Source organism: Macaca nemestrina, chromosome 14 (genome assembly GCF_043159975.1).
Source record: "Macaca nemestrina isolate mMacNem1 chromosome 14, mMacNem.hap1, whole genome shotgun sequence".
NCBI classification, from domain to species: Eukaryota; Metazoa; Chordata; class Mammalia; order Primates; family Cercopithecidae; genus Macaca; species Macaca nemestrina.
Window position 1 is genome coordinate 20,755,071 of NC_092138.1, and position 15,662 is coordinate 20,770,732.

The following is a 15,662-nucleotide window of genomic DNA, read 5'->3' on the forward strand; positions in this document are numbered from 1 at the left end:
AAATATCTGCCAATGCGTGCACTCCTATTTAAATATAGCTGAGTACAAAATTGGAGTAATTCCTCAAAAAAAAATTTTTAACCTATAAACTCAATTTTGGTAAAATTGGGAAGAAAGATATAGACCAAAAAAAACAAAAAAGTTTCAGTGGCATAAAACATTTATTCACAACAACTCTTAGAATCTACATAGATACTTCTCAAATCATAAACTTCATAGAGCTACACTTACCATACTGAACAATAATACTTGATCTTAGTATTATTCTGAGAATATAAAAAATCCTGGATTATCAAATCATCTTCAATAAAAATCATATGTAAACCAGAAAAGGCAACAAACCAGAGTTTCCCATTCCCTAGGTCCTTCATTCACTTGGAGTTTTTTAGTTTAATAAATTTAATTCATTCACTTGCATGTGATTAGTATACCAAAGTCATCTATTTTATGTCCCTAAGTCCAGCATCAGCTTTTAAATCTAAACAAATTATTTTCTATGAGATGAGAACCCTTTCTTAAAATAAAAAATTATATGAGCAGCCATCAAATCAGTTTGAGTAAATAAAAGATATTTGACTTACAAAGTTTAAAAAGATCTGACACTCAAACAAAAAGGCACAGTTTTTCACACACACACACAAAAAACGTAGGCAGGTCGGAACCTTTTAATATAACCTTTAAAGTTAAGAATTTATCATTAAAGAATACATGTTCAAATTAAAGAATATGTCAATAATTTTAATGTACTTAAAATTACAAATAAATATATATACACAATTACAAAGCTTAAAAGCAGACACCGAACAAGTGTCAAGTGCCAACACATAATCAGCTTGATATACAAGCCAACAGAAAGGAAAATGAATAAATTAAAAGAAATTAAAATATCTTCTGTTTTAAATATCTATTTAAATTAAAATAGAAAATAAGTAATCTAAGTCTGTGCTACAGTTTGGTGTTTCACCCCTCCAAAACTCATGCTGACACCTGATTTTTAATGTTGAAGGTGGGACCCTAATAAGAGCTGTCTGAGTCACGGGGGCAGAGTCCTCACAAGCAGCTTGGTGTTGTCCTCATGGTAACGACTGAGTCCTTGCTCTGTGAGTTAGAGCTTGTTGTTTAAAAGAGCCTGGCACCTCCTTCCTTTCCCTTGCCATGTGATCTCTGCACATGTGGGCTCGCTAACCCTTTCTGCCATGAGTGGAAGCATTCTGAAACCCTTACCAAAAGGAGATGCTGGAGTCATGCTTCTTGTACAGCCTGTAGAACCATGAAACAAATAAACCTCTTTTCTCCACAAATTACACTGCCTCCAGTATTCTTTATAAAAATAACACTAATAAATTATATCTGGGACGGCTCTTCCTTGAAATATGAGAAACTATAATCAAAACTGTGTCATCTTTAAGGGATTCCAGTGGCCTTGCCCAGGCAGCCCAAGCAAGACTCTAGTAGAGAGAGGAAGAAAAAACCTTGGCATTTCCCATAGCCTGTAAGAAGCAAATTCAAGTGAAATCTCTTAAAATGAGGATGGGAGGTGAGATGAGATAGAGGTTTGAAAACAGACTGACAGATCATCAAAAATTCTGAAGATCATCCAATTAGCCTGAAACTTAAGAGCAGAATTGACTCAAACAGTTATTCATTCTTTTTCCCCAAATGATTTGGATTCAAACACAGATGGCATGATTTTACTAAAGCAACAAGCAGCATCCAGAAGGGTCAATCTGACATTCAAGATTCTCCAGAGTCTGTCTGTTAAGCATTTCTCTATCTTCATTTCCATCTCTAGTCTAAGGATTCCTCGTGTATTCTGGCCTCTACAAATCAAAGTTCTGGTACTCCTTGGAAGTTCTACCGTAAGCCTTAGTTTCAACAAAGCCTTTCTTGATGCCAGGACACAATGATTTCTCTAAGTTATTTTTAATGGAAGAGAGTGGAGAGTATTTTATTTTGAGCTTAAGTGTATTGGGTCTCTCCCCTATTTTCCATTGCACTTACAACAAAATCTTAACTGCTTAATATGATTTTCATTTTTGCATAATCAAGAGTATGCATCTTTAACATCCCTCTGCTCTCCCCTCACTCATTACATTAGAACCAGTTCAGCTTTCCACAACTTCCAAATTCACCCATCTGTTTGCTAAGTTAAGCTCTTCACAGTTGACCGTGACCTTGAAGGCTCTTTCTTATACCCTTTAGCAGTGTGGATCCTACAAATATATCTGGTCTTAATGTTGAATTTTCAGAGATCTTCTCTGACACTACCACCAAAACTAAATTGGGGCATCTATCATTCTCATTTCCTTAACAGCATTTGGGCTGATTATAGAATTGTTTCCTCACTCAGCTCCAAATTCACCCACTTGTCTGCTCTGTGAAAGTAGATCTGAGTTGCTTAAATGATTTTTCTTTGCCAACTAGCACTGAAATAGATAACGAGCACAGGAGAGACACTGCAGGAGAAAAGAGTTTGCTTCCTGGTTCCAGTACACTCATTTAGCAATATCCTGCAACACTGCGCCTTCCTCCAACACAACGCATGCCGTGCACAAGGGCCGACAGCACTCAAAAGCCAGTATTCTGCCCCTAGAAGCCTCCTCAGGTGGTTTCACAGCAGAACGAGGGCAGTGAGACGTTGCCCCATGAATATTTTTCCCTTTTCACCTCAGAGGATGGATTTCCAGAGAGTTTTAGAGAGCAGGTTACCAGAAAGACACCAGCATGGCTTTTCTGACATTCAGTGACTCACAGAGGTTCCTTCTCCAACAAGATGTGGATTTCAATTCTCAGGGAAGACAGAGACCTCTTCCTAGGGAACACTGTCTCAATTCTATATTCCTTATAACTACTCTTCTTAAATACATGTATTTTTGGAGACAGCATCTCACTCTGTCACTTAGGCTGCAATGCAGGAGTTGCTATCATAGCTCACTGCAGTCCTGACCTCCTGGGCTCAAGCAATCCTCCAGTCTCTGGCCTGCCAAGTAGCTGGGACAATAGGTACACGCCACCAAACCTGACAAATTTTGTAATTTTTTGTAGAGACAGGGTCTTACTATGTTTTCCGGGCTGGTCTCCAACTCCTGACCTCAAGTGTTCCTCCCCGCTTGGACACCAAAAGCTCTGGGATTACAAGTATGAGCCACAGCACTTGGCCCCTTGCTATATTCTTTAAATTTACTCTTTGGAGTAACAAAACAATCCTTCATTACAGTTAATAATTCATTACATTAAATATACCCATCAAAATTACTGTGTGGTTTTACTCTCCTGATTGGACCCATACGGCATTAATCAAAATTTTCCAGTAGATTGCTCTTAGTTTTATATTTGTCCTATCCATAAAAGTGTAACATCCATCAATAGGCAAGAACTACATCCATTCTGGTCATTGCTATGTTCCCTAAAACCTAGCACAGCGTCTGACATATAGATTAGACTCTTTATATATATTTAAATGAGTAAATAAATGAAATAACTGAAAGAAAATGATTTGCTATGATCCTATCAGAGAACCTTGTACTCTGAAAGAAGAGTTTTAGCAAATGATCACATCTGTTTTCCTGCCAGAGACAAAAGATAACTAGTTGAGCAGGTTCTGTAAGCTCGTGCCATACTCGACAACAAAAAGACCTGAAAGACCTTGAGTTCCTAGAAAGGAAGGGGGGAAATAACAAGCTGAGCATCCCTAATCTGAAAATCCAAAATCAAAATGCTTCAGGATCTAAAACTTTTTCAGCACCACAATAACATGATGCTCAAAGATCATATTCACAGAAAATGCTTCTTAGAACACTCTGAATTTCATATTTCCCAATTAAGGATGTTCAACAAGTAAGTAAAATGCAAATATTCCAATATCCAAAGAAATCTGAAATATTTCTGATCCCAAACATTTCTGCTAAGGGATATTCAACCTATAATACAACAAAGAAACCAGGATATTAATAGAGGAGAATGTAACAAAATAAAAGGAAGAAAGGAGGAAAATGAGGGAAGGAAAGAACCTAAGTAACCTGAGTCATTATAACATATATGAGTCCCTTCACAAATAGGATAATTTTAACTTTCTAGAAAAAATCCAAAATACATTAAATTTAAAAAATTAAGCACAAAAACCTATCATAGAAGCTTTCCATTTTTTTCATAGAATTAGCATTTTTATACTATTGGTGTAGAAAAGAAAACAAAGTTGGAAGAACAGACTTCAAATTTTAGAGGTTATTATGTACAGAAGCTAAAATACTGAAGACTTCCACTTTCTAAAACATGTTTCTGTAACATGTGAACTTTATATTGTGGATATTTACTGTTTGGTAATTTTTTTAAGTAATAAAGTTTAGGAATACAAATCTTAAGAAATAAAAATATCTCAAAATCTGGATGTCTGTAGTGTGTTTCCAATATGATTAATTTGTATTTATGAGTTTCTATCAATCAAGAACAACTGACTAGAAGTAGCCTGATCTTATGCTTTGGTTTCTACTCAGTATATAATATACCAATATACAGAATGTGAACTAGAAATGGAATTCCCAGATTTTAACAAAGAATACAGGAATAAATGCAAACCCTACAATTTCTAGAGGTAAGGTATTCACGTACGATCTAATTTAAAACATTCGGATATAAAAATAGTAGAGAAAAATGAGCAAAAGCCAGAGAAGAAAGACACATATATTTTGAAGAATATAACACATACTTTTCCGTGAAAAAAAAGAAAAATTAATAATGAATCAAGATGCATATTACAATATAGCCTAACAAAAGACAACTAGTTAGACATTTCCTGAAGGTCTTATCAAAATGTGAAGTGATTTCTTGACTCACTTATCTAAATTATTTTATCTTAGGAGAGAGAACAAAGGAAAATGACAGATAGTACACCTCATATCTACCAACAAGGATAAAGTGAATATAATAAAAATGGCAAGAGAAAAACTATAATTTCATGCCAGATTTTATAGCCACCAAAATGGGACAAATTCTGAGTTCAATTAGAAGTGTACTCCAGACTTAACAAAACCAGAATTTTAAAACTTTGACAATGAAATTGGATCTTACTCCAATGAGAATTTCAGCCTCTCAGAACAGAGGAAACAGAAGACAAAGATGGAGAGTCTAGCAAGAGTTCTCCTCACAAATCTGAAACATTAAAGGACACTCACTCAAAGAAAGAATAATCCTGAAATTAAACCTTCCTCTCCCTAAAACATACTCACAGGGGGATGCAAACAAAGGCCCTGAGAAAAATTAGAAGAAAAAGGTAATACCTCTGTGAATTGTAACTATGATACATTCCTCAAGGAGGTATGTAGCCCAACAATTCTTTGGCAGTCCAGAATGTCTTAAGCAATGAATTTAGTTATGCCACCAACATACCCAAGGTACCTGGCAGAAGAAATATAAATCTTCCCTGAATGAAGGCTCAGTTATCTCAGGCTTCAGAAAATTCTCCCAAATAATATTCTAAGGAAAATGAGCAGATTACAATGAAAAATTACCAAGCATAAAAAGACACACATTACCATGAGTAAGAATCAAAAGAAACAAAAGACAGAAGATAGGAAAAAGAGAACCACAAAAGCCTTCACATAACGGACTATCTGAAGAGAGAGAACTAACTGGTAAGACAGAATATAAAATACTGTACTTATGATCTCTAAAAAAAAAAAAAAAAAAAAAAAAAAAAAAAAAGACGACAAGTGTAAAGATATCCATGGGAAATACAAAACCAAAAAAGAATGACAACACAGATTTTAAATTTAACCAAACAGAATTCCTAAAGGGAAAAATATAATCACTGAAATTAAACTTAATGAAGAGATTTGATACCACGTTGGACATGGCTAAAAAAGGACTCAGTAAACTAAAAGATAAATTAGAAGAAATGACCCAGCATGTAACACAGAGAAGAACAGATGGAAACAAAGCAGGATACAGAAGTTAAGGAGAATGGAAGATGGAGTAAGAAAGGCTAAAATTCATTTAGCCAGAATTCCAGAAGAGAATATATGTAAAGAGTTAGTGGCTAATAATTTTCCAGACAGATTTTCTAGAAATCATTACAATTCATTAAAAATCCCAGTACTCAGATTCATGAAATCCAATGAATCCCAAAAAGGATATATAAAGCAAATCTATAGCTGGATACACCAAATTGCAACAACAGAATACAAAAGATAAAAAGTTCTTGAATGTAAAAGGGTAGATAATGTACAAAAAAACAGCAGACACACTGACACCTGAATTCTCAACATCAGTAATGAAAACCTAAAGACAGAATGGCCTCTTCAATGTGTTAAGGAGAAAATGAACATCAACCTTTAATTCTATATGCAGTAGTGTCATGCCAAACTAATATACAATGGGGCATGGTGGCTCATGCCTGTAATCCCAGCACTTTGGGAGGCTGAGGGAGATGGATCACCTGAGGATAGGAGGTCCAGACCAGCCTGGCCAACATGGTGAAACCCCATCTCTAGCAAAAACACAAAAATTAACTGGGCATGGAGGCATACCCCTGTAATTCCAGCTACTCAGAAGGCTGAGGCAAAAGAAGTGCTTGAACCCAGGAGGCAGAGGTTGCAGTGAGCCGAGATTATGTCACTGCACCCCAGCCTGGCCGACAGAGCAAGACTCTGTATCAAAAAAAAAAAAAAAAAAAAAAAAAAAAAAAGCACAGATTTGCCACCAGCAGATTCTTACAAGATAAAATATTTACAAGGGAAGTTTACAAAAGAACTTCCAGGCCAGGCACGGTGCCTCACTCCTGTAATCCCAGCACTTTGGGAGGTCGAGGCAGATGGATCACCTGAGGTCAGGAGTTTGAGAGCAGCCTGGCCAACATGGTGAAATCCCATCTCTATTAAAAATCTTTTTAAAAAATAGCCAGACATTGTGGTGGGTGACTGTAATCCCAGCTAGTCAGGAGGCTGAGGCAGGAGAATTGCTAGAACCCAGGAGACGGAGTTTGGAAAAAGAAAAAAAAAAGATGAACTTCCAACAGAAAGAAAATAAAATCAGATAAAAAGTGTAGGTGTAAGAAAAATGAAGAGCAAAGAAGGTAGTAAATGCATAAGTAATTCTAAACTACCATGAACTATACGCATATAGTCCAATAAAGTTTTTTTTAAGTACAAAAATTAGTATATGGGGATAGTATATAAAGTTCAACAGTACTAAAGTCCATATAATGACTAGGAGAATATAAAATTATTCATTATATTTATATTTTTATAAAAATGTATACTGTAATTTCTAAAATAAAAAGAGATAGAGAATATTTAACTTCCCGATCGAATGTAGGGAAGGGGGAAGAAAGGCATCCTAGAATTTATCCAAAGGAAGGCAAGAAAAATAAAACAAGGAAAAACAAATTCAAAAGCACAAAATAGGTTGTTAGACATAAGCCTAAATACATTAATTAAATGCAAACAGTAGATATAAATAAAAAATAAGGATCATAAATTTAGATTGGAAAAAATCCTATTACCTGTTGTTGACTTGACACATCTGAAAACATATAGGGAAAAAGTAAAAATAAAAGAAAAAACATACACCAGGTAAATTCTAACGAAAAGAAACTTTGTACTTCATACTGATATCAGATCAAAAATAAAATAAAGTAAAAAAGTGCAAAGGGAAAAAAATTAAAGCATTAAAAATATAGGCGGTCAACTTTACACAGATAAAATATTTGGTTTATAGGAGGAAAAAATAATTTACTCCTGCATGTACTTAATGACAGCCTTAAAATTTATTTTTTTTAATTTTTATTATTATTATGTTGTGTGTGTGTGGCAGAGTGTCGCTCCGTTGCCCAGGCTGGTGAAACCCGCTCTCTATTAAAACCCCATCTCTATTATGGTTTTGCCATGTTGGCCAGGCTGGTCTCAAACTCTGACCTCAGGTAATCCAACCGCCTCGGCTTCCCAAAGTGCTGGGATTACAGGCGTGAGCCACCATGCCCAGCCAAATTTATTTTTTTAAACAAACTGACAGATCTATTAGAAATAGAAAAATCCACAATTGATAACGAGGCATTTTTCATGTATTTCTCTTAATAACTGTTAGAACAAGGTGACAAAAGGATACAAAAAACTTGAAGTACATGATTAACAATCCATACCTAATGAATAGGTACAGATATGAAAAGACAGGCTTTTCAGCATATGAGGAACATTTTTTTTTAGCATCATATATTGAGTTAGAAAACAAGTCCTAACCAATTACAAAGCATTAAAATCATACAGATAATCTCTATGGTCAACTATTTAATTAAAAAGTTCAATCTGTAATCTTAAATTTTCCTACAAAGAAATCTCCAAAACCAAGTGGTTTTACTGTTAAGCTCTGCCAAATATTTAAGGAAGAAATAATACCTGACCTTATTCAAACTCTCCTAGAGAATAAAAAAGGATAGAACTTTTTTCCCTGAGGCTGATATATCAAAATCTGGAACACATTCTAAGAAAGGAAAACGAGAGGCCAGTTTTTGTCATAAATAGTGGTCCAAGTATCCTAAGCAAAATTCTGCAACTAACTTAAACGTGGTTACTAGGTATCAACTTTCTGAGTGTAAAAAACGATTATGGTTTTATCTGCCTTTAAACATAAAAGTACTAAATTAGTTTCTGTTAACTAAAACCAGTCTAGAAATATCATAAATTTAAAATAAACTTTACTAAAAATATTCTACCATAAATAAAAGTTTAATATAGGATACAGTATTTAATTCATCAACATTAATATTGACATTTACCTGTTGCTGTCTTATTGCGAAATTCTTCCAGTTTTGTCAAAGTTGCTGAAGTGAGCTGTGCTAGATGTACCTCTTTTGGAGGTCTGAAGAATTCCACTATACTATTCACTGTCCTCTGTTAAAATAAACATCATTATCACAAACTCAAAGCAAACTAAATTATATTAAAACTTAGTAATTTAAAAACATGCTTACTGCATCATATATGATTTCTAAAGGTTCAGCTTCTATGATACACCTCTGAGTAACAGTTTCATCTAATGGATTTATCTCAAATGTAATTTGGAAGAGTGACATTGCATCATCCAATGAAGACAGGAGGCGGGGTTTTTCTGAATTATCTGGTAAGCCAGTAATATGAAATGAATCTATTTTAGTTTCAAATCTGCATTTAAAAAAAAAAAGAACAAAAGTTAGTAATCAGTAAAACTGTAAAGGATTTTTACAATTGAAAATGATTTAAAATATTAATGAAGACAACTTCACTTTGCGTTTCTGACTCCAGTCCATTCCCATCAAAGAAGATATACAATGGTTCCTCTAAATTGACATAGATTAATTCACAAAGAATCCTATTTGTGTTGATTTCTATGTAACAAAGTTATAATAAGCTAAAATTAAAATGACAGTAAATCTACAATGCTTAATGTAAAACTGAAAAGTTTTGCACATACAACACAACTCCACACACGTTTTATTCTAAAAATAAAAATAAACATTTAAAGGCCAGACATGTGGCTCACAGCCGTAATCCCAGTGTTTTGGGAGTTTGAAACAGGCGGATAACTTGAGGTCAAGAGTTCGAGACCAAACTGGCCAACATGGTGAAACCCCGTCTCTACTAAAAATACAAAAGTTAGCCAGGCGTGGGGGCGTTTGCCTGTAGTCCCAGCTACTCAGGAGGCTGAGGCAGGAAAATCGCTTGAACCAGGGAGGTAGAGGTTGCAGTGAGCCAAGGTCATGTCACTGCCCTCCAGCCTGGGCAACAGAGTAAGATTCTGTCTCAAAAAAATAAAACAATAAAATAAACATTTAAAAACCAAGGATGAGGCAGGACTTGGAGAATGACTATGTGAGGAGCTCAGCAACTCTTCTCCCCAGCAAACCAAACAGGGAAAGAACAAGTGAAAATTATAAAATCTCTGGAAATTGATCTAAGCGCATACAGCAAACAGAAAAACTTTTATTCAAGAAAATCTAGGCTGGGCACAGTGGCTCACGCCTGTAATCTCAGCACTTTGGGAGGCCAAGGCAAGGGGATCACGAGGTCAAGAGATCGAGACCATCCTGGCCAACATGGTGTAACTCCGTCTCTACTAAAAATACAAAAATTAGCTGGGAGTGGTGGTACCTGCCTGTAATCCCAGCTACTCAGGAACCTGAGGCAGGAGAATCTCTTGAACTCAGGAGGCAGAGTGAGCTGAGATTGTGCCACTGCACTCCAGCCTGGCGACAGAGTACACTCCATCTCAAAACAAACAAACAAAAATCTGCTGAAATTTGATAAGGACAGGGAGAGCTTGTGGCATCTGAGCTATGATCATCTTCCACCTCTAATCCCCACACCACATTACAGAAAATCTACATTAATATGGGTGCAGCTAAGAAGATATCGTCACACGGCATTCTCCTCTTTATGTCTATCTTCAAATTGTCTTCTCTAGTCTGTCTTATTTTCCGAGTCTGTGTCCAAATTTCTCTTTTCTTTGAAGAGCACACATCATTCAGTTAGAGCAAACACTAATACAGCATGAACTAATTTTAACTTGATTACATCTGCAAAGACTATTTCCAAATAAGGCTGTATTTGCAGGTACTGGGAATTAGAAATTGACATACTGTTTTGGATGACACAATTCTACCCACTACAGTAGGTAGACAAATGGAAAACTACATCTTCAACAATCAACAACAAACCACAGAGGGGGGAAATCTAATTTCCACAGTTACCACATTATACCACTCAAAACATCAAGTTTTAAACAGAAAATGTACAAAGCATACACAGAAAAGAGAAGACTAGACATTATGTTCACTAAGCCAACATGTTAAATAAGCTGTCTTACACTCAAAAACTAAAGAAAACCAGGAAAACAACATTTGAGCACAGAATACAAATCAACAGAAATTATTACAAAGAACCAAATAGAAATTTTGAAGGTGGGAAGTACAACAGCCAATATGAAAAATTCACTACACATGTTCCTTGATTTATAATGGGGTAATGTCCCAATAAAATCATTGTAAGTTGAATATGTCATAAGTTTAAAATGCACTTGACACACCTAGCCTACCAAGCATCATAGCCTAGCCTACCCTACCTTAAATGTACTCAGAATAGTTATATTAGCCTACAGTTGGGAAAAATCATCTAACACAAGGCCTATTTTACAATAAAATGTTAAATAGCTTATGGAATTTATTCAGTACTGTACTGAAAAGTGAAAAACAAAGGTTGTATGGATACTCAAAGTAAGATGTCTACTAAATATGGATCACTTTTGCACCATTCTAAAATCAAAAAATCGTAAGCTAAACAATCATGATTTGGGAACCATCTGCAGAGAGGTTTAACAGAGGATGTAAGCAGCCCAAAGAAAGAACCATCAAACTTGAATACAGGACAACTGAAATGATTGAGTCTGAGGAGCATAAAGAACAATGAAGAACAATGAACAGTGCCTAAAGTGGGAGACCATCAAGTGGAACAACATATACACTACGGGACTCTCCAAAGGACATGAGAAAAAGAAAAGATACTAAAAATACTGCGAGAAGTAATGGCCAGAAACTTCTCAAATTTGATAAAGAACACAAATTTATAAATCCAAGAAGCTCAAAGACCTCCAATTAGGATAAACTCAGAGACTCACAAGGAGACATATTATAACCCAACTGTCAAAAGCCAAAAAAGGAAAACCTTGAAAGCAGCAAGAGAGAAGCAACTCATCACATATATGAGATACTTAATAGATTAACAGCTAATTTCTCCTCAGAAACTATGCAGTCCAAATGGCAGCAAGATCATGTACTTAAAGTGCTAAATGAAAAAAAAAAATGTCAACCAAGAAATCTATATATCACAAAACTATCCTTCTAAAATGAAGGAAAAATGAACACATTTCCAGATGAACAAAAACTGAGTCTGTCATTAGTAGACTTGCCCTACGAGAAAGGCTAAAGGGAGTCCTAAAGGCTGCAATGAGAGGATACTCGATAGTAATTTGAAGCCATACAAATAAATAAAAAACTCTTGTAATGGTAACTACATAAGCAAAGAAAAAAGCCAGTAATTGCATTTTTGGTTTTTAACTCCTCTTTTTAATTCCTCTATGATTTAAAGACAAACACATAAAAATAAATATAAACCTAGGCTAATGAATACACGTATGTAAAACAGTAATTTGTGAAAATGATAACATAAAGATGAAGAATGGAGCTGCATAAGAGTAGAGTTTTTATACACTATTAAAGTTAAGTTAGCATCAATTCAAATTTGACTGTCTTAAATTCGGAACGTTAATTGTAATCCCTACGGTAGCCCTGAACAAAATGACTAAAATATGTTTGGAAAAAGAAATGAGGAAGAAATAGAAATATATACTCAAAAAAATTAACAAACACTAAGAAGACAGTATTGACGGTGAAACCCCGTCTCTCTTAAAAAAAAATACAAAAAACTAGCCGGGCGAGGTGGTGGGCACCTGTAGTCCCAGCTACTCGGGAGGCTGAGGCAGGAGAATGGCGTGAACCCGGGAGGTGGAGCTTGCAGTGAGCCGAGATCCGGCCACTGCACTCCAGCCTGGGTGACAGAGCCAGACTCCGTCTCAAAAAAAAAAAAAGAAAAAAAGAAAAAAAAGAAGACAGTACTGAGGAATTGAAGGGACAGAAGGTATAAGACATACAATAAACCAATAGCAAAATGGCAGAACTTCTTGCCTACCAGTAAACACGTTAAATGTAAATGAAATTAAACTAATCAAAGGAAAGACAGAGACTGGCAGATTGGATGAAAAAAACATGATACAACAATACAGATGCTCCTCAACTTATGACTGATTATTTCCCAATAAACCCATCAAAAATATTCCAAGTCAAAAATGTATTTAATATACCTAGCCTAAGTCAGGGACCATAGGCATACTGCCTTAAAGAGACACATTTTACAGCCAAAGACACATACGGGTTGAAAGTGAAAGGACAAAAAAAGATATTGCATGTAACTCGTAACCAAAAGAGAGCTGGGTGGTTATACTAACATATAAAATAATCTTTAGCCAGGTATGGTGGCTCACACCTTTAATCCCAGCTACTCGAGAGGCTGTGGTGGGAAGATCACTTGAGCCCAGGAATTCAAGGCTGCAGTAAGGCTATGACTACACCATTGCACTCAAGCCTGGGTGGCAAAGCAAGACCCTGTATCTAAATTAATTAATTAACTTAAATATCTTTCAATAGAAAACTGTGACAAGAAAAAAAAGGTCATTATATTTTGATTAAGAGGCTCAATTCATCAAAGATACAATAATAACAAACATGTATACACCAAACAAAGTCCCCAAAATATATGAATCACACCTTGAAAGAATTAAAGGGAGAAATAGCTCACAATAACACTTAGAAATTTCAAGCTCCCACTTCCATTAAATGAGGAACATTTAGGCAGAGGAACAATCAAGTAATAGAGAACCCAAACAACATTATAAACCAACCACATGTAACAGACAAATATGGACTACTCTACCCAACAACAGCAAGATACATTCTTCTCAAGTGCAAGCACATGGAACATTCTCCAGAACAGACCAAACGTTAGGTCACAAAACAAATCACAATAAGTTTAATAAGAAAATACACCAAGCATCTTCTCCAACCATAATGGAATCAAATTAGAACTGAACAGAAGAAAAACTGAAACATTCACAATTATGTGGAAATTAAACATGCTTAAAGAAGGAACAGGTTAAAAAAAAAAAAAACACAACAGAAATCAGAAAATATGTTGAAATGGATGCAAATCAAACACAATATTACAAAACATACAAGATGTATCCAAAGCAGTTTTCATAGGGAAATTTTTGTCTGCAAATGCCTACATTAAAAAAGAAAGACTATCAAACCAAAAACCTCACTTTACACTTTGAAGAACTACAAAGAGCAGGGGGACGTGCCCAAGATGGCTGAATAGGAACAGCTCCAGCCTCCAGCTCCCAGCATGAGCAACACAGAAGACGGGTGATTTCTGCATTTTCAACTGAGGTACCGGGTTCATTTCACTGGGGCGTGTCGTGTGGGACAGTTGGCGCTGGTCCAAGGGTGCAGCCCAACCAGTGAGAGCTGAAGTGGAGGAAGCACCGCCTTACCTGGGAAGCGCAAGGGGGAAGGGAATTGGGAATCCTTTTCCTAGCCAAAGGAAATTGAGACACACAACACCTGGAAAATCCCACCCTAATACTAGGGTGGTATTAGGGTGGGTAACTCCAACCCTAATACTACGCTTTACCAAGGGTCTTAGCAAACGGCACACCAGGAGATTATATCCCACACCTGGCCCAGAGGGCCCCACACCCACGGAGCCTCCCTCATTGCCAGAACAGCAGTATGAGATCTAACTGCAAGGTGGCAGCGAGGCTGCGGGGGGGCGCCCGCCATTGCTGAGGCTTAAGTAGGTAAACAAAGCCCCTGGGAAGCTCGAATTGGGTTGAGCCCACCATAGCTCAAGGAGGCTGGCCTGCCTCTATAGACTCCTCCTCTGGGGACAGGTCATAGCTAAACGAAAAACAGTAGAAACCTCGGCAGAGGTAAATGCCCCCATCTGACAGCTTTGAAGAGAACAGTGGATCTCCCAGCATGGAGGTTGAGATATGAGAACGGACAGACTGCCTGCTCAAGTGGGTCCCTGATCCCTGAGTTGCCTAACTGGGAGACATCCCCCACTAGGTGCAGATCGACACCTCACACCTCATACGGGGGGTACACCCCTGAGACGAAGCTTCCAGAGGAAGAATCAGACAGCAACACTCGCTGTTCAGCAATATTCTATCTTCTGCAGCCTCCGCTGCTGATACCCAGGCAAACAGGTCCTGGAGTGGACCTCAAGCAAACTCCAACAGACCTGCAGCTGAGAGTCCTGATTGTTAGAAGGAAAACTAACAAACAGAAAGGACACCCACACCAAAACCCCATCAGTACATCAACATCATCAAAGACCAAAGGCAGATAAAACCACAAAGATGGGGAAAAAGCAGTGCAGAAAAGCTGGAAATTCAAAAAATCAGAGCGCATCTCCCCCTCCAAAGGAACGCAGCTCATCGCCAGCAACACAACAAACTGGACGGAGAATGACTTTGACAGGTCGACAGAAGAAGGCTTCAGTCGATCAAACTTTTCAGAGCTAAAGGAGGAACTATGTAACCAGTGCAAAGAAACTAAAAACCATGAAAAAAGTTTGACAAACGGCTAACTAGAATAACCAATGTAGAGAAGTCCTTAAAAAAACTGATAGAGATGAAAACCATAATACGAGAACCACATGACAAATGTACAAGCTTCAGTAACCGACTCGATCATCTGGAAGAAAGACTATCAGTGATTGAAGATCAAATGAATGAAATGAAGCGAGAAGTGTAGAGAAAAAAGAGTAACAAGAAATGAACAAAGCTTCCAAAAAATATGGGATTACGTGAAAAGACCAAATCTATGTCTGATTGGTGTGCCTGAAAGTGACGGGGAAAATGGAACCAAGTTGGAAAACACTCTGCAGGATATCATCCAGGAGAACTTCCCCAACCTAGCAAGGCAGGCCAACATTCAAATTCAGGAAATACAGAGAACGCCACAAAGATATTCCTCGAGAAGAGTAACTCCAAGACACATAATTATCAGATTCACCAAA

General features: G+C 36.7%; 1 protein-coding gene across 4 annotated transcripts in view; it reads right to left on the bottom strand.

Annotated features, from left to right (window-relative positions):
- The window catches only part of LOC105498962 (vacuolar protein sorting 13 homolog A), a 246,971-nt gene that overhangs the window by 167,689 nt on the left and 63,620 nt on the right, over positions 1 to 15,662 (bottom strand). For all 4 annotated transcript variants that reach the window (XR_011612428.1, XM_071077637.1, XM_071077638.1 and 1 more), the window contains exons 18-19: positions 8,963 to 9,152; positions 8,768 to 8,882 (exon numbers count right to left, since the gene is read on the bottom strand). Coding sequence is in view for 3 of the 4 variants with exons in the window: in XM_071077637.1 (XP_070933738.1) it covers positions 8,768 to 8,882; positions 8,963 to 9,152 (305 nt within the window). In the remaining variant the exon portion in view is untranslated. The remainder of the gene's footprint in view (positions 1 to 8,767; positions 8,883 to 8,962; positions 9,153 to 15,662) is intronic.